Raw genomic sequence first — 18,167 nt, forward strand, 5'->3', positions numbered from 1 at the left:
GTGACCATTTTTCTCTAAACTGGCCCCTGTGAGGGTCTGTGAGCAGCTTCTACTGGAACTTTGTTTGGATTCTGTGTATGTATTTATAATTTATTTGAAATGTGATGGATAAAGTGTTCTCATTTGGGGGCTGAAGTTAGCAACTGGCCCTTGAGCTAGGGGAAGGGCAGTGGGGTGGATATTCACTCCTGCCAAAGACTCCTAGCCCAGAACTCTCCCTAGAGCAGAGAAGGCTCTTTCTCTTCCTCAAGAGCCTAGCTTGTTCTCATCCAGAAGGGCCTTGATTTAGGCTATGGCCTCTCCATGACCGCCCTAAGAGGAAAGGCTACTTCACCTCATAACCTCCAGCCAAGTGCTGAGGGCAGAGCTGTCCTCATAGGACTCACATCCCCTCTAATCAGGGCTGGCACTACTGCTTTGCCTAGTAGGGCCTAAGGTAGGAGACCGTGTCTGGTTTCTTCAGACTGCAGGAGGCTAACAGGCAGGGCATTTGCCCTTTGCCCTCCTAAATTCTGACTCTGCCAGGGTACCCACCAAGGACTTTTTCTGAACTTGAGTTCTCCCCACTATCATGGTCATAGGTCTCCTACTTCCAGGATTGAAGATCGGGGTGGGGGGAGAATGTTGCATGTTGTTTTCTGGTGCTTGTTATTACACATTTGAATAAACAGTGCTTCAAAGCATTTGCCATGAAGGAGCCAAGCCTAGAACCCTTCCAGAGATTTTTTTTTTTTCCCCTCTTCTCCCATTACTTTAAGTTATCGGACAAATATCAGTATTTCCACCAAAACATCATTCCACTCCTTTCCACGCTGCACTCCAAGCAATAGAGTCTGCATTTTCTCTTTTGGTGGCACCGATTTGTCCAAAGTAACTGAGGCTCATTAGCAGATTTACAGTAAACTCAAAAGGCAAGAGATAGTGGCTTCCACAATACTGTTTCCATTTGCTCTGTGACCCAGACAAGCTTCCTGTCAGGAGGTGAAGGCCATATGCCTTGTCCTCTTAACTATAAAGGTTCTTTCTGAACAAACTTGCACCTCTATCCCCCTTCTGACATGCTACCTTGCATTCCCTATATCTTGGACACAATATTGCATTCAATTTCACCAAGTTCCTGGACCCCCTAGGGATCATCTGTCGTTCTCAGGTTAAGGATCTCTGCTCTCAGAGATTATCTTTGCGGTACTTAAACCTTCCCTGGGTGAAAATGAGAAGAAAGTCTGAGGTCTTGAGGTCACAGACCTTGACTTATTTGCCTCCAATTTGGTTTCCCTTTAGCTTAAGAAATTAATATGGGGTGAGGTGTGAGGAGTTGAAGAGGGAAAAGAGAACTAGTATCTCTTTTCTGGTGTGATGCGGGGGGGGGTAGGCTTTTGTCTCTTGATTGTGTGAGGGTGGGAAGAAATGTTATCAGCTGAGAAGAAGAAAGAGAATGATTAAGGTATTTTCCAGGCCATAGCAAGGAAAATGACAGATCTGATGAGAAATCTCCCTATGCTGAGGCTCTGGTAGCAGCCCTTCCAGCAGAGAAAATATTCATTAGAAAAAGAAGCCAAAGTGATGGATGGAGTCGGGGTCCAGCCAGGGTTTGGGAAGAGGCGGCACAGGGTATCGATCGCAGTTCTCAGGAGGAGAGAAGGATCAGCAGAGATGCCGCAAACACCAGCAGCCTCGGGGCCACCCCAGTTCCGGGGCTGGCTCTGGCTCGGAGATAGCCTTCTGTCATCCTGACAGGTGATCTTGATCAGCTCATCTAGGTCCTTCCAAACCCAGACAACGCCACTCCAACCCTCTGCCCTGCATCAGGGCAGCGTGGGTTTCCCACAGATGAAGCACAACACGGTAGACGAGGACCCTCCCCCCCCCCCCAACCCTTGTGTCCTTCAGCGCATCCTACAGACTCCCTCCCCTTGCCCTTCTGATTCACAGCGCCCACCTCCCTGCACCTACCCTATTCGATCTACTGGGGAGCGAAGTCGCTTCTTGACCGCCAGCCCGGGAAGGGGCGCCAGCCAGCTGGCGGAGACACGGCTTAGAGGGGCGTCTTGGGCAGAGAGAGGTTTGGGGCTAAGGTGTGTATGCAGTGAGCTTGGAAGAGTGGGCTGGTAGCACAAAGAATGTATGCACAAGGGTTAGGAGAGGAGGTCCTGGGGCTTTGGTCTCTTTGCCCCCCGCATTTGTGCATTTTGCAGGGGCTTTTGCAGCAAGCACGGTAGGCAACAGCACGCCCTCCAAGACTACATTTCCCAGAAGGCTACGCGGGAGGGAGAGTGAGGGGCAGGCAACCTGTGCTGCGCTTGCGCAAAGAGTGAGCTGGAAAGGTGGGAGGGAGAGGGGAGGCGTGCCCGCGGCGGGGCTTGGGGGGAGGGGGCCGCGCGGCGGTGGCGCCGGGGCGGGCGCGCGTCCGCGGCGGTGATGGCGGTGCGTGAACGCGCGGCGGCAGCAATGGCCGCTCTGGAGCGGCGGGTGCCGAGTCTCGATGACTTCGCGGGACAGAGCTGGAGCTCGTGGGTGGAACGGGCCGACCTGCCCGCGGCCGACGGTGAGTGAAGCTCCCCTAGAGTCCGGGGACCCCATCACTGTCTCCCCTCCCCCTCTCCGGGCCCCCGCCAGCAGAGGGGAGCCGCCGACGGGAGCCGCCGTCCGGCTCCCCGGCCCCCCAAACAAAGGACCCGCCGGGTCCTAGTGCCCGCCTGCTCCGTCACCTTCGCGCCTCCGGGTCCTAGCGCCGGCTCACAGCCCGCAGCCCACCCTGCCCACCTCTGCTTCTGCCGGTGCCCAGTACCTGCCCCCACATCTGCTTGCCTTTATCTTTCTCTTCGCCTGCTGTCCTCTAGCTTCCGCCCCTCCTGCACCTGCCTAGGGCTTTCCCCGTCCGCAACAGTCCTCTCCACGTGTTTCCCACGCACCCCACTTCTGTGCCCCCCTCCCAACCCCCCTTGTTCTTTCGCCTTCTGCCCCACACCTCCTGCTCCTCCTCGGCGTTTGCCTGCCGGTTACAGTGCTACTGGACCACCCCCCCCCCGCCCCCTCCGCATTAGTTCGTCGGTCCATCCATCAATCCATCCTCCCTTCCTCCCTCCTTTCGTCCATCCATCCCTCTCTGCCTGCAACCCTCAGTCCTTTCCCGGGCCTCTTGCCCTCCCTCTTGGCTCTCTCCCCTGACCCCCACCTTCTCTAGGCCCCTGAGTGCCTTTAGTAAGGGGGCTGACAGCCCCTTCTGCTGATCTTTGTCTCCTGGGCCCCAGGGGGCACCTGGCCTCGTGGCCTTTGGGGTGACAGCAGGCATCACAGCCCTGAAGAAGTTTGCAAGTGAGAAGAGGTGGAGGAGGAGACCGCATGGAGCGGTCTCTGATGACACTTGTTCTCCTCTGAGACATCCGACTCCCAGCTCAGTTCTGCCCATCACTGCATTTAAACGGACTTAAGAGTGGGAGCTGCCCCTTGTCTCTTGCATGCCTAACCCACTACCCCTCATATGTGGAGATTATGTAAGACTGTCAGCGATCTTCTCATCCTAGAAAGGGGCAAATCTATTAGTAGGCGTTAGAAGCACATCTAAGTGGAAGCCCAGGCTACCCCAGGACTGCCCCATGCTGGGTGGGCAAGGATGGGGCCATTGTCAGGGTCTGGGTGCTTTGAGAACCGGAAATGGAATCAGACGGGTTTGGTGACTCAGAATTGATTTTTTTTCCAAGGGACAGGGAGGGGGCGTAGAGGAGGGGAGGGGAGAGGAGTGAGGTAGGGGGATGGGGGAAAGAGCTGCTTTGCACAGCTAAGATGTTTTTGTCATCAACCCAGAAACTGAGGTACAAGGGCAACCCTTGCCCAAAGCCCTCCTAAAGAGGGGAGGGGCTTGCATAGCTGACCAAGGGGACTTTGAAGATGCCATAGGACCCCCAATACAGCAGTTTCTGTGCTCTGTGACCATCCTGTCAACGCAGGACCTGAGAAGCTGGGTGTAACTTTGTCAGTGCCATGGTAACCCAAGTGGAACAAAATTGCATTCATGGGGATGGAGTCCTAGGAGAGTATATGTTTGGTATGGCACAGAGTAGCAGAAAGGACCCATCTAAGAAATCTCAAGAAGGGTATAGTAAAATATGCTAAGGATTGTTTCTCATTTAAATGGGGAAGCAAGCCCAGAAGGAGATCATATTTACCCACAATCACTCAGCTAGTCAGCAGTGGAACCCTGACTTGCACCTTGGAGTGAAGGGTCCATAGGAAAGGTGCCAGGATCCCTTCTAATGGAATTAGCTCATTGCAGAGGTAGCAGGTAAAGGAAGAATGGGCGCTTGAAAATGACCCACTGAAAGCTTCTCCAAGTGGTCCTGAGCACCAGGAGCTTGTTAGGGAGTGTGGGCTTCCTACTGCTTGGCTGCCAGTGCTGGTTGGGTAGGAGTTGGGGCTTCTGGGGTAGGGGTGGGACTTCTGAGCTGTGTTTCTCCTCCAGGGGCTGAGTTGGAGGAGAGTAACAAAAACACAAAGAAGTTGGATGCCATGACCCTCATTAAAGAAGGTGGGAGTTGACACACATTAGGGCTGGGACCTGGGGCAGATGGGGGGCTGCGGGGGTGGGGGTGGGGAGGGTATCTTCTGAGTGGGGGTAGGAGTGCTCTCTGATCTTACAGGGAAACCCTGGCATCCCCAGCCCCAGTGATAAGGACTTCTGTCATTGCAGACATGTCCATCTTCGGGCACTGCCCTGCCCATGACGACTTCTATTTGGTTGTGTGTAACCACTGCAGCCAAGTGGTGAAGCCTCAAGCTTTCCAGAAGCACTGCGGTGAGGGGCGCCCCTAGGGAGGAGATAGAGGGAACAGGGGAAGGTGGAGCACGGAACTCTGAGGACAGGGTCAGTTGGGAGGTCACGTGGGTAATAGGGGAAGGCGCTGGGGATCAGAAGGTCCTGGGGGCGGTTTCAGAGGATTGTGGCAGGTCAGAGTGATTGTTTGAGCAAAATTCTAGCATCTGGTGGAATTAGAGGAAGAGCTAAAAGGTTCAAGAAACTGGATCCTAGAATTTTTGAGTCTTGAAGGCTCAGATTCAGGTGGGAAGATGGCAAATTTAAAATCTAGTCTTGGGAAAGTCCAGAGTTTGTATTGTGAGTCTATGAGCAGGGCTAGGAGGTTGGGGAAGGAGGCAGTGGATATCACTCACCTCGATTACTCTCTCCACCTCCTGGTGACAGAAAGAAGACATGGGCCCCTCAGCAAGCTTTACGCCCGGGCCCCACCCCCACCTCCAGCCCCTGCCAGCTCTCAGAAATGCCATGTAGTGAATGGGCAGGGCCCAGCTTGTAGGGCCCCAGGTTCCACCAAAACCTCCAGGGAGAAGGGCCAGGGGTCCCGGAGCCGTGGCCACCAGCCTCCTGATAAGACACAGAAGGACAACCTCTGGTAAGGAGAGGCTGGAGACTCCCTGAGACCAGCCATGACCCTGACCCTAGCCCAGGGAGGGATTAACACAAATGCAGGCAGCTGTGGGGCCATGGGCACTGCTCACAGCAGGAGGCAGCCAGCTCTCTCTGCCGCTCCCTTCCATATGTTCCAAGGAATATGGGGTCCCCTTTTCCCATGTTCTGCACCCCTGCTGGAGCCCACCCAAATTCCAGGGCTGGGAAGGAGATGGCTCTGGGCTAGAGTCCAGGGCCCAGGCCCAGCCCCCCTACCCCCCAGCCCACACCCTCTCTCCATATGTAGCCTTTTCGTGCCTGTGGTGAATCTGGAGAAGATGTCCAGTCTCCCGAAGCCCGATGGACACGGAATCAGGGTGGCCCCGCCCTCTGCTTTCCTCAGCCAGCCTGGCGGCCTCACCAAGGACTCCCCTGGAAAAACCCCCATGGCAACCCCTTCTAAAGAACCTCCTGGGAGAGAGAGCATCGAGATGACCCCCAGCGAGGGCCCCAGTCACCGGGCTGAAGGCAGCCCCCCTGAAAAGGAGCCTGGTGGGGCCAGACTGCCCCCCAAAACCCACCGGAAGATGGCTCGTAAGTAGTCATGATTTTGGGGGTCAGGAAAGTAGAGTGGGAACCCTTTTGGACTACTTTGTCCTTGGACCTGACGGAAAGGGGTCAGGAACAAGTGGGCCCGGCCATCACTGGTTGCAGGGTACGGGAGCCCATGGTCACCCCTTGATGTGGACACGTGCTTAAACTCCTTGCTTTCTAGGAAGGCTCTCTCCAGCCCAGGTTTCCTGATCAAGGCTAAGGGAGCTTATGCCCAAGCAGGGCATCACCCTGGGCTGTTGACCTTTAGCTCTTTTCTCACCTAGATCCAGGGCACCCGATCGCTCCCACAGCTGGTTTCTCTGGCATCCCACATATCTGTGGCTGCTTTTGTTTCTTGATATGTATTGCCCTGTTTTGGACTTGGCATTGCTAAAAGGAGGGCCTGGGCTGGGCATGGGGATGGGGATAGTTCTTTCGCCCAGCAGGGAGCTGCTGGTGCTGGGAGGCGTTTCTCTGGGAGGCCGCAGCCCTGGACTTGACCGCCAGAGGCTCTTGTGTCTCAGGCCCAGCTCTCCCTAGGCCTTTCCATGGGAAATGGCCATGGGGTTCACAGGAACTGTTTTCCCCACAGGGAAGGAGTGCGACCTCAACAGGCAGTGTGGGGTAATAAACCCAGAGACCAAAAAGATCTGTACCCGCCTGCTAACCTGCAAGGTAATCCCAGTCCCACCGTACCGTGAGGGACAGCACACACACAGGTCCTGGGCAAGGAGAGAAACCACAGCGTTAGCCAAGATCCAGCTCAGGGGGTGGGAGTAAAGCCCCAGTGAAGCAAGGGGAGAGGAGGCTGTTCTCAGTGGGCCCGCGGTGGAACAGTAGGTAGGGGTGGCTTCCAGATTGCCCCACTCCAATGGAAGGTTCTGGTCCTTTGGGGGAGTGAAACAAAGACACACAAATACACCCACAGACATACTCACAGCCCCCTTCTCCACTTGCCCAGGCTAGAGCACACTGCTGCCTCTTACTCCTGCTCAGCTCACACCCCCTCCCCACCCTTCACCCTATTCTAGATCCACTCAGTGCACCAGCGCCGGGAGGTCCAGGGCCGAGCCAAGGACTTTGATGTGCTAGTGGCAGAACTGAAGGCCAACTCTCGCAAAGGGGAGTCTCCCAAGGAGAAGAGCCCAGGGCGCAAGGAGCCCACTCTTGAGCGCCCCTCCCAGGAGCCCCCCTCTTCAGTCCAGGTTATGGCAGCGGCCGCCCCCAGCAGCACCTTCTCTGCTCGCGCCAAGCAGACCTACCCATACTGTGCACTGCCCAGGTAAGTCCAGGATCCAGTCCCCCATCTGGGGACACTTGGTCTGAAACCATCAGGGACCCCGGGAGATCGACCCAGGGAGTCTCACTCTGCCCTGAGTTGGGGGGATACCTGGGGGCCCCCAGCAGTGGTGTGGAAGTAGGGGACTACCTGCTTCTAACCAAGCATACTGTAGTACCTCAGCCTCTGTGTAGCTTGCCAGTTACAGTACCTGGGATAAAAACATTTTCCCAGCTGCTTCTGACAGTCCAAAACTTGTAACTGGGGAACCGAAAGGGTCAGGGTCCTGGGTGAGGCAGTCTTACTGTATTCATTCACTGGCCCCTTCGTGTGCAGAGGCTGCGCTGGAGCCCTGGGAGAGCCTGCCTTGCCGGAAGGAGACACATGCATCTCTGCCTGTAACACAGGGGGCAGACGTGAAACAGGCTCAGCTCACAGACAGGCTCATGCAAGAAGGGGGTTGAGAGAATTGACTGGGCTGACCAGAGCTGGGTGCAGTTAAGCTCAGAAGATTTTCTGGAGGAGGCAAATCTGGAGCAGATTCCCCACCCACCCCCCACCCCCACCCCCCAGGAGGCAGGGCCTGGGAAGTGAAGGGGCTGGGGAGAGGATCCCTTGGGAGCTGTGGCCCCTGACCTTTCCGGCTCTTACAATGTGAGCTCTGTTGTTCCCTCCCTTCCTGTCCTCCTTCCTCTTTGTCTGATTGCCCAGCAGGGTGTCTGCCCTGGCGGTTCAGGGACACCCCCACCCCGACCCACTCCTGTCTCAGTCTCATCGCCCTCACATCCCCTTTGGCCCTTCCAGGTCCCGGGCCTCCTCTGAGAGTGAGTTGGATGATGAAGGCCCCTGTGGTGGTGATGGGGACCCAGGCCTGTTCCCCTTTCCCCTGCCCCGGGGTGGGGCCCAGGCCTCCAGCGAGGAGAGTGAGGAGGAGGGGACATCTGACGACCTCCACCTCCCCCCTGACTGCCATTATGCAACCCGGCCCCCGCGGCCACAGGCGGTAAGGACCTGGGGCAGGGACCTGGGGTGGGGGGTGGCCCAGCCCTCCTGGCCCACAGTGCGGGGAGGAGGTCAGATCCTTTGTACAGGAGCCCTCCCTGCATCCCAGGCCCCGCTAACCACGGACCTTCCTTCTGCCTCTAGTTCTGCACGTTTGGGAGCCGGCTGGTGAGTCCAGGATGCTACGTGTTTAGCCGCCGGCTGGACCGGTTCTGCTCAGCACTGAGCTCCATGCTGGAGCGGCACCTCAGCTCACACATGTGGAAGTGAGTCTCTCAGGCCCAGAACTTCCCTCCCTAGACCTCAAGCCCCAGACATACGTGAGCTTCAGAAGCCCTAATTCTTCTCACATACCTGTGGATGTGGTTCGGCGTTTGTCGGGAAGACCCCAGATAGAACGAACAGGAGGCGGGGAAACTTGGCAGCCTGAAGCTGGGCTAAGGCAGGGCATGGGTGGGTGGTCTGGGAGGGAATCCCGACTCTTAGCCATCACTTCCAGTACCTCTTGGGTGACTAGGGATAGGGGATGTCCAAACTGAAATTTGAAACGAGGTTCTTAATGGGTGTGTATACTAGTTCATTCCTGCTTATCCCTGTGCTGTCTTCCTAACCCTCAGTTCCAGTGTCTCCCAGCAGATGGCAGCAAGGCCGGGGCTCTGTGGGCCATCTCTAGGTGGGGCGGAGAGACTGGTGTATGTCGGAAGGGAGGGCCTCTTGTTTGCTTGGCATCTCAGTGGAGCTCTCTCTCTGCTGCAGGAAGATCCCACCGGCGGCTGAGCCTCCATCCCACCTTGTCAGCTCCGCACTCGCTGCTCCCCTGAGCCCATCCTCTACTGGCAGCTGCCCCCGCCTTCCAGGCCCACCCCTCAGACCTGCCTGCCCAGCCTCCACGCCCCCCGCCAAGGACGGCCTTGTCCCCAGCTACCCTGCAGGCTCCCCCAGTGTGGCAGCTGCCTGCAGCCAGGCGGAGTGCATGGGTGGGAGCCAGGCCATCACCTCACCACTGCCTGCCAACACGCCATCCCCATCCTTCAGCAAACTCCCACCTTCGAAGGCCAGCAAGTCATCCAAAGGCAAGGATGGGGCTGAGGTGGAGGCCCCTTCTCGAAAGCGAAAGTTATCACCAGGCCCCACTACTTTCAAACGGACCTGCATCCTGGATCCCCCTGGAAAAGGCAAACCCTCTGGCTGCCGGGGCCTTTCGGCCAAGACTAAAACTGCCCTGGGCATGGGGCTTAATGGGACAGTGGGGCCAAGAGTGAAGCGGGCAGGGCCCCTGGACTGTCGGGGTTCCCCTCATCAGCCCCCTACTCCAGTCAAGGCTTCTCAGCTGGACAACCGGGGAGCGGCTGGACACCCAGCCAAGGCCCTGCCAACCAATTGCCTCTCTGAGGAGGAGGTAGCCAAGAAGCGGAAAAACCTGGCCACTTACTGCCGGCCAGTGAAGGCCAAGCACTGCCAGGCTGGCGCCCCTGCTGATGCGGCCTGTTCTGTGCGCCGCAAGAAGCCGGGTCCAGCCATGGCCTTTGAGGAGAAGTGTTCTACACTGAAGGTACCAGCCCAGCTCCCTGAAGAGCATGGGCAGGGAAAAGTCAGAATGGACGAGGGTAGAATACACAGTGGGGACCTGACACAGAGAAGGTGCTAAGTAAATGTTTGTGTAGGGAAGGGATGAAAGAGGAAATTGAGACAGTTCCTGGGCCATCTTCTCTAGGGAGAGGTAGGTCAGCTCTTCGAAAGGTAACCTAGCTTTTGTTTGATGGGCCTCCCTCTATCTCCAGCCCTCTCCCTTGAGCTAAAGAGATGCTGCCTCTCCCCTGCCCGGACCCCTGCTTCTGTTTTAATCAAAGGGCCACTTTCTGAATTGGCTGTGGCCTTCACACCAGGAACTAGAGCTACCTCTGTCCCCTGAAGGAAAGGCAGTTGGACTCCATGAACTCTGATGGGAAAGGTTTGGGCAATGGGGTGGAGTCTGGGTTGCCAAGCTGTGGCCCGACATGCTGGGCAGCAGGGTGGGCAGGCTGGTCCAGTTCTTTGGTTCTGCCTCTGGGCATCAGGGCATGCAAGGGCAGGAACACCACCCAAGGTCCACATACGTATATGTGTCCACCTTGCACATGTGCCCACTTCCGGGTTTTCAGGGGCTAGGCGAGTTTTCCAGGGTTTCTGGTAAAGCCAGCAGCCAGGTTTATGTGCCTCTTCTGATGGCAGCCCTGGAGTAGCATTATATGGGCTATCCATTTGATCTCAGCCAGGAGGGACTTACTGGCGGTGAGACAGGGGATGCCCTTCCAGTTCAGGCACGGGCCAGATGTGTACCATATCCTCTGGCACCCATATGAAAGGGTTTGGGGCAGTGCCCCACACGTGTGTGCATGTGTACATGGGTGTTTTCAGGCTGTCCCTGTTGGGCTGGCATTCATCTCTCCCTTCACCCTTCACCCGGCTTCCCTCACCAGCCCAGCAGGAGAAAAGCAAGCTTTAGCTCCAATGGTCCACACAGTGCACGGGTAGGAGGCCTGCTAGGCCCCCCAGCCTGACCGTGTCTCTTGCCTCTTGTCTTCCTGCAGTCTAAAGCCCATTAACAAGAAAGTGCCTGCCCACTGCGATGGAGCCGCCAGCACCTCCTCCCCTCCAGATCCGGGCCCCAGGCTGCTGCCGCTTTTTATAACTTTATATTATTTTTTTTAAGAAAAAAAAAAAAAAACTCTTTAAAATACCTCAAGACTGTCTCCCTGTTCTGTTGCTGCTAAGAAAATGTAAAAACAGAAACGTAGAAAAGGAAGGAAAAAGATGTAATAAAATGAGTGTCCTTGCTGTCCCCATCCGCACCCCAAGAGGCCAAGATGATGGGCAGCCAGACTCCAGCTCCCATCTCTTGCCTGCAGATGTCTCTTAGCTCTTATATTTTTGTCCTTTTAAACAATGTGGAAATGGCTGGGGTTTGTGTCATGGGGGCAGTCTTCTCTTCAGATAAGATGATGAGGCATGTCGCTCTGAGTGAGCAAGGCTAGCCAGAGTCTTTACCCCAGAGATGACTCCAGTCATCAAGGGAAACTTGACGGGGTGGGGAGCCACACCTCCGGCTCTACTCTCAGGTCTTTGCCCTGAACCTCTGCAGGAGTCAGCTAGGGCCCTTCTCCAGTCTTTCAGCCTCCATCCAGTCCTGGGCCTCCATCCCATCTCTGAATTATTGCCTCAGTCTCTTCAGCTGTTCCTGCCCTTCCCGCCTCTCACTAGCAGCCTTATTTTCTCAACCACTCAGGGAGCTCGAATTGAGTTGGTAACTGCTCTAAGGATGTCCGTGATTTCTGCGGGACAGCCTGTTTTGGTCTCTCTGTCCGTAGCCTGTGGGTTTGCCCTTCAGGAAGGGATAGGGCCTCTCCCAGGTAGGCCTCCTTAAGGTGAACCACACCTTTTTGGAGGCAAGAAGGGGAAGGGTATGATCACTTACAGAACTTCTGGTGTGGGAGGCAGCAGGAATGTGGGAGGACCTGGTCCCTCAGGATCACCTGGCTCCCCAGGACTGAACAGATGGTGTGGAGGTGGGAAGGGCTGCGTGTGCCCTAGTTCTTCCCTTTATCTCACTGGAGACTAGTGCATGTCCCTCCTTTGGTCCTCAAACCTGAACTCACCAGGCACAGGGCACTATTTTTTGGCGTTGTCCTTTCGGTCTCTTTGCTTTTAGGCGGAAAAGACTCTTATTCCCTTAACAAGCCAGAAGAAGGGATGGCAGGAGGGTGTAGGCAGGTGGAGAAATCCAGTGTTTCTAGAAGACTGTTCAAACCACTGGTCTCACGCTCTTGGTTCAGCGTACGAAGTTTGTGATTGGGGTTTGGGTGGAATCAGTTACCATACGTGTAATTTCCACAGGCTACTTGAGGCGTAAGTCCTTGTGGACAGAAAGGTGCAAATGAGGTTGACCGAAGAAACCAGGCTGGTAGCCTGCTGTCGGGTCCCCTTCTGCCCCCAGGGCTCCCTAGGGCCGACGCGCTTTCCCCCCAGCCCACAGAGGGCGCTGTGGGCGAGTCCGCCGTACTGCCGGCGGCGGCCCGGGGAGGGGCCTCTCCCGCCATCGCGGCCGCCTCCGCGATCGCAAACCCGGAAGACGCGCTCTAGCAGCTGTGAGTGTGCGCCGGCCCGGCCATGCAGCCCCTGGAGGTAGGTCTGGTTCCCGCTCCAGCGAGGGAGCCGAGACTGACCCGCTGGCTGCGGAGAGGCAGTGGGATCTTGGCGCACCTGGTGGCTTTGGGCTTCACCATCTTTCTGACTGTGCTGTCCCGGCCGGGAACCAGTGAGTGTGCAAGGCGGGGCGGGGCCAGGAAAGGGGGCGGAGCCGGGATGCTGGAGGAGAGGCGCCTGGAGCGCTCGGAGAACTGGCGTGGGGACCCCCGCAGTGGTGGGGGGAGGCGTACTGTGGAAGGGTAGTAAGGGCGTGGTGGGGCGGGTCCCCGGGAGGTGGGTCCTGGAAGGATCCGACTCTGGGTGCTGGGGTGGAGAGGCAGACACTGAACTGACCTCAGCTCATCAGAAGCAGAGACCCTCATGGAGAATACAAGCAAAGAAGACCAAGGTCCATTCTAGGACTGGGCTGACAGCTGCGAGGTGCCGAATGGGGAACACAGGCCAAATTGATGTATATTTGTCCCCTTAGTTGGTCATCGTAAGGCCCCTTGACTGCTCCACTTTGCACGGAGCTCCTGATTCGTGATTGGAGCTGGGGATAGTACACTGACCTTTCCCCTATAGCCAGATTTTTTGGGCTCCAGCCAGCCACAGGGGCAGAAACAATGGTGCCCAGCCGTCAGTCTGTTCTCTTTGATTCTTAGGTCTTTTCTCCTGGCACCCTGTATTCATGGCCTTGGCGGTGAGTTTGGGCTTCTTTTCTGCAGCTGATTCGTTAGAATATGCCCGTAGGGAAGCATCCAGCCTTCCGAAGGCGTGCAGCCTTTCTGAGGCTCAGAGAGGTGGGGGAAAGAGCAAGGGCCCCATCTTTCCCTGCAACCTATGATTGGGAGACATGGAGGGCCGGGCTGTAGTTAGTATCAAGTGGTTGAAGGGGGTTGGGAGAGTATGGAAGATGTATCTTTCTCCCCTATGGTCTGAAAGGAGGAAGTAGAAGGGGTGTTGTCCAATCACCCCCCCAACACCCCTACCCCCTCAAAGTTCAGGAACTTGCTAAAGATTTGCTTAATATTGGTCAAGAAGTGGGAATCATTGCCTGTGGAGGAGGAGGAGGAGGTAGGGCATGGATGTCAGCCTGAGTGATAAAACTTCCACTCGAGTGTTGATTCTCCATTGTGCCCAGAAATCCTGACCTGTGATGCAGGAGGTCCTGGTGGGAGTTCTTTGGCCTCCACCCTTTGTACTCCCTGTTTTGATGTATGAGAGCACCCCTTTTTTCTTAGGCCTCCAAGCTGGCCTGAGGCTCACGGGCCCTCTCCTGTGTTCACAGTTCTGCCTCTGCATGGCTGAGGCCATCCTGCTCTTCTCGCCTGAGCACTCCCCGTTCTTCTTCTGCTCCCGAAAGGCTCGGATCCGACTCCACTGGGCAGGGCAGACCCTAGCCATCCTCTGTGCAGCCCTGGGCCTGGGCTTCATCATCTCCAGCAGGACCCGCAGTGAGCTGCCCCACCTGGTGTCCTGGCACAGCTGGGTAGGCGCTCTGACCCTGCTGGCCACTAGTGGTCAGGCACTATGTGGGCTCTGCCTCCTCTGTCCTCGAGCAGCAAGAGTCTCAAGGGTGGCTCGCCTCAAGCTCTACCATCTGACTTGTGGACTGGTGGTCTACCTGATGGCTACAGGAACGGTGTTCCTAGGCATGCACTCAGTGTGGTTCCAGGCCCAGATCAAAGGTGCAGCCTGGTACCTGTGCCTAGCACTGCCCCTCTATCCGGCCCTGGTGATCATGCACCAGATCTCCAGCTCCTACTTGCCAAAGAAGAAAATGGAAATGTAAGTTCCTCTGAACTTTGAATGTAGGTGGGACACTTGCCTTGGACTTAAATGTTTCCTCTGGTGACCTTCAAGGGATCCACTTCAGAAGTGGTAGGATTTTTGTACTTCTTAGCTGGGCCAGGGGCCACAGAAACCCAACCTGCTATTGCTGACGACGATTCAGGGGGCCCAAATGGGGAGATATACTGGGTGCAAGTGGAAGGTGATGGGGGGGGGGGGCTTGGTCCTGAAGCCTCCACTCTTGATGAGACACAGAAGTGTTGGGCGGCGGTGGTGATGGTGTTGGCAGTCATTTCTTGCCTGTGCTCCTGATGGAGAGTTGGGTTACGGTAACTTATGAATGAGCACAGTGGCTCTTTGGGTCTGTTGGAGACAGCAGTGTGGAGAGAGCCCATGGGTTATGGTTCCTGTAGGTTCTAATGTACAACCTTAGGCAAGTCACATGCCTCAGGACCTCAGTTTCCACATCTGTGTCATGGGTGAGTTTCTAAACAATCTCCCAATATTCAGTGTCTGTCAGGTTGATGTCACAGAACACTCTCCCCGCTCTGGAATGGTGGCTGGACCACTAAGCAGACTCAGGATGTGATTCATACATTTGTTATTCTCTTATCCCTCTGAAGGGACAGGTCTGTCTTTGTGGCCTTCCAGGAATCTGTGCCAATTTGGCTCCTGGACTAGGGCACAGAAGGTCGGGCACTGTGGAAAGAAGGGTCCCATGTGAGGCTCTTTTGAACTCCAAGACAGTAAAGGCACTAAAGTCACTTTAAAGCTTTTGAAGGAGCAGAAGGGCATTGGCCTAACCAAGCCTATGGCTCCTGGCTGGGCGTCTTAGCTCAGTTAAGAACTTCCTTCAGCCCACCTCAGAATCTGGGCTTGAGGGCTGCATGTCATGGGTTCGCACCTTCCCCGACATGTGTTCTCAGTGGCAAAGTAGTCCTGAGCTTCTCATGTTCAGCCCTTCCTAGGGCTCACATTCTTGCCTTAGCACATAGCTTTATGTAGGTATTCTGAAACTTTTAGAGCACACTAAGAGCTAAGGAAGAGGGGTAGGGCTTTTCTGATCTAGGGAAAACAAAGTCTCCCTGGTCCCTTTCTCAGCTAAGCTTTTCTCAGTTGCGGTCTCTTGCCAGCTCTTTGGTCTAGGAGGGGGCTGAGTTAGTTGCCAGTTGGCAAAAAAGGGCCGGGTCCTCTTCCCTGCAGAGACCCCTCCTTGTTCCAAACTGAATCTAGTTCCCCAGACCATTCTCAGTGGTGAGGGCTGGATGCCGGACTGGTTAACTGTGATCTGGCTTGGTCTCAGAGATGGGACCTTCATAGATCATGACAAGGACTGAAGATGGCTAAGCCAGAAAAGCTGATGTTGAGGCAAGTAAAGACAGCTCAGGGGATACTCTGGGAGGTCTGGGTATAGGGGCTGGAGCTCCAGGTCCCAGGAGCAGGGCAGGCGTTCCTAGATGGCAATAATTTAGATGTCCCAGGTCTTCCTAAGATGTAAGAGCTTCCTGTCTGGGTGGCTCGGAAGCAAGGAGGTTGGTATGATTTAACAGTCCAGGAATTGGGACTGCGAGGGCACAAGCGTCCTCTGAGTGGATCTCATTGGGTCAGATGGCATCTCCAGGAGCTCTCCAGACCCAGAGCATCTAAAGGGGGTCTCTGCTGTTCAGAGGGTGATTATACCTGTCTTATTGTCTGCTCTTCTCTCTCAAACTACCCAATGTGGTCTGAACTTGGAGAAGATGGTTCCTGGGGCATTCTTCCCTAGTGTCACTTGGATCAGGGACTCCCATCTCCTCTCCCCCTGTCACAGCCAGTGCTGGGAGTCCCATCCTGTCTACAGCAGGGTGACAGGGCCGGTGAGGTTCACCAGCTTCTGCGAGCCAAGCAGGCAGCGCCATAAAGCCTGAGCCTGCCTGAGGTGTTGCCTCCTCCCAGGTGGTGCGGGGGCTGGTGGGCGGGCGGGCAGGCGGGCTGACAGCCGGCAGTTTGCGTGGGCTGTGCCAGCTGATGTCTATTCCCAGCCCTCGGAGGAAGGGGGAAGTCATTTATATTCTGCAGGAGGAAGGGGCGCCAGCTGTCACCTATCTGACCAGGAGGCCTGGAGGGCAAGGGCACAGGGCCGAGAGGAGGGCACAGGTGGTCTTCTGCTTAGCCTGACTGCAGTATAGGGAGTAGGTCACCAGGAGGAGCCCTTCTTCCCGGTTGGCCAGGTTGGGGGGGGGACTTCCGCCCCCCTTCTCTGAATCCCATCACCACCTGCCCTCACATCCTGGGCCAGCAGCTGGACAACCATTAGACCTCAGTGCCAGGGCACTCTTCCTCCAGCTGGGAAGAGGTAGCTGCCTGCTACATATGCCTTCTGCTTGTGTGTTTCCTCCTCCCTACACCCTCTGTTACCCCCACCTCTCTTTATCTCCCCATCTGGGATATTAGCTGGGCTCCTCAGCAATGAGGCAGAGGCCTTGGGGGAAGAAGCAAATGTCTACCCTTTTGCCCTTGTTCCCTGGCTAGGGAAAGCTGCTAGTAGTCAGCCTATACTGTCTTTTTTAAAAAAAGCCAGGGTGCTCAAATTTAAAAAAAAAAAAAAAAAAAAAAAAAAAAAAAGCATGTCATTTGCACAAATTTGCATATCAGGCTCACTAAGACTTGATTCCAAATATGATATTTTAAACTCAACCTTGAGGACATTAGAAATGTAGATGTTTTTTGTAACCAAATCCAAATGGTAACAGGATTACCAGTCTGGGTTCAGACCCCTCCCCCAGCCCCCATCTTTCCCGTAACCACTCCCCTTGAGCCCCACCAGAGCTGGGGTTGGTGTTGAACGGCAGGAGCCCTGTGTCTTGGGGAATTAATTCTTCCAGCCTCACCTTCTTGGCTGTTCAGCTGCATCAAAGGTAGGCCGCCGCCCCTTGCCAGCCTGTTTTCTCCTCTCCCTAGCATCTCACAGGGCAGACTGCCCATCCCAGTCCCTGACACCGGCCTGTCCCTTCTTTCTCATTGTCTTCACCCTTCCACCCCCGTGCATGGCTGCTCTGGGTCTTGTTTTTCAAACCTCACTGTGGGAGATCTAGGCATCTTCCCTGAGCCAGCTGGCTGCTGTGCCAAGGCCTGTTCAGAGTTAACAATAATCATTAGCTGCACAGTGCTGGGGCCTTTCAGCTCCAGGGCTCTAGGCACTTGCAGGCTGAGTCAGCCAGCCCTCACCTTCCCCCTCCTTCTGGGCAGCTAGAGTGTAATGGAATGGGGAGGGGGTGGTCAGAGTCTCACTTCCTAACCATGGCTTGAGGCTGCTTTCCTTTGGGAGTGGGCCTTGAGCTTCCTCTAGGTATATTACTAAGGCCTTTTCACCTGACAGAGATCAAGACAGGAACACAGCGTAGGCTCTGCTGAGAGTGGCAGTGGCCGTCATTGACCCTGAACCTCCAGTACTCCTGTCCTTCCTTCTGTTATCTGTCTTAACTTCGAGAGGACACCCCTGGTCCTGATGCCCCAATCTCAGCATTTCTGGTGGCCCTTTGCAACCTTAGGGAGCAGGGAGGCTTCTGGGGTAGTGCTCCACTCTTCCTGTATCCGGTTGACCTAAGAGCCTGTGTATCATGCAGTAAAAAGCACACTGACCTGGGAACCAGGAGGGCTGCAGTCTACATTTGCTCAGCTCCTAACACTGGTGTGGCTGTGGGCAAATCACTTACTGTTTGACCTACCTCACAGGGATGTTGTGAGGGTTTGATGAGAAAATGCATGTTAACAGGCATTGGAAAGTCCAAAGTATTAAATGTAAACAGGTGATAGTATGTTCTTGTCCTTGACTCTTTCATTCAGCCTGGCTCTGGGTTTGATGCTTCTTTTATAGGGAGGCGATAAACAGTTACAGCTAAGATGCTTAGAGGACCCAAGTCCCTGGCAGCTTGTGTCGTCAGCCATCCCGAG

At 55.6% G+C, this 18,167-nt stretch overlaps 2 protein-coding genes across 4 annotated transcripts; both read left to right on the forward strand.

Moving 5' to 3' along the window:
* The first annotated feature begins 2,418 nt into the window (after positions 1–2,418).
* ATXN7L2 (ataxin 7 like 2) lies at positions 2,419–11,210 on the forward strand. 2 transcript variants are annotated; one of them, XM_030326043.1, is made up of 11 exons: positions 2,419–2,545; positions 4,460–4,525; positions 4,688–4,792; positions 5,198–5,405; positions 5,709–5,995; positions 6,588–6,670; positions 7,027–7,277; positions 8,079–8,277; positions 8,421–8,542; positions 9,033–9,828; positions 10,847–11,210. In XM_030326043.1, the coding sequence occupies exons 1-11, from the start codon at positions 2,419–2,421 to the stop codon at positions 10,859–10,861; spliced, it is 2,259 nt and encodes a 752-aa protein (XP_030181903.1). In that variant the 3' UTR covers positions 10,862–11,210. The 2 variants fall into 2 exon arrangements, with proteins under 2 accessions (XP_030181903.1, XP_030181902.1); XM_030326042.1 differs by having other exon boundaries at positions 9,033–11,210.
* A 638-nt stretch (positions 11,211–11,848) lies between these two features.
* LOC115521083 (cytochrome b561 domain-containing protein 1) lies at positions 11,849–18,031 on the forward strand. Of its 2 annotated transcripts, XM_030326044.2 has the most exons (3): positions 11,849–12,570; positions 13,106–13,143; positions 13,732–18,031. In XM_030326044.2, exons 1-3 carry the CDS (start codon positions 12,423–12,425, stop codon positions 14,233–14,235), a joined length of 690 nt encoding a protein of 229 aa, XP_030181904.1. In that variant the 5' UTR covers positions 11,849–12,422; the 3' UTR covers positions 14,236–18,031. The 2 variants fall into 2 exon arrangements, with proteins under 2 accessions (XP_030181904.1, XP_030181905.1); XM_030326045.1 differs by lacking the exon at positions 13,106–13,143 and having other exon boundaries at positions 11,849–12,437.
* The last annotated feature ends 136 nt before the right edge of the window (positions 18,032–18,167 follow it).

This window comes from Lynx canadensis, chromosome C1 (assembly GCF_007474595.2).
Source record: "Lynx canadensis isolate LIC74 chromosome C1, mLynCan4.pri.v2, whole genome shotgun sequence".
NCBI classification, from domain to species: Eukaryota; Metazoa; Chordata; class Mammalia; order Carnivora; family Felidae; genus Lynx; species Lynx canadensis.

Excerpts from the sequence above, each read along its gene's own strand:
- ATXN7L2 (XM_030326042.1), top strand. The coding sequence starts at position 2,419 with ATGGCGGTGCGTGAACGCGCGGCGGCAGCAATGGCCGCTCTGGAGCGG. Across the intron at positions 4,793-5,197 it reads AGCTTTCCAGAAGCACTGCG|AAAGAAGACATGGGCCCCTC; the intron begins GTGAGGGGCGCC and ends TCCTGGTGACAG. Across the intron at positions 8,543-9,032 it reads CTCAGCTCACACATGTGGAA|GAAGATCCCACCGGCGGCTG; the intron begins GTGAGTCTCTCA and ends TCTCTGCTGCAG.
- LOC115521083 (XM_030326044.2), top strand. The coding sequence starts at position 12,423 with ATGCAGCCCCTGGAGGTAGGTCTGGTTCCCGCTCCAGCGAGGGAGCCG. Across the intron at positions 12,571-13,105 it reads GCTGTCCCGGCCGGGAACCA|GTCTTTTCTCCTGGCACCCT; the intron begins GTGAGTGTGCAA and ends TTTGATTCTTAG. Across the intron at positions 13,144-13,731 it reads CTGTATTCATGGCCTTGGCG|TTCTGCCTCTGCATGGCTGA; the intron begins GTGAGTTTGGGC and ends CTGTGTTCACAG.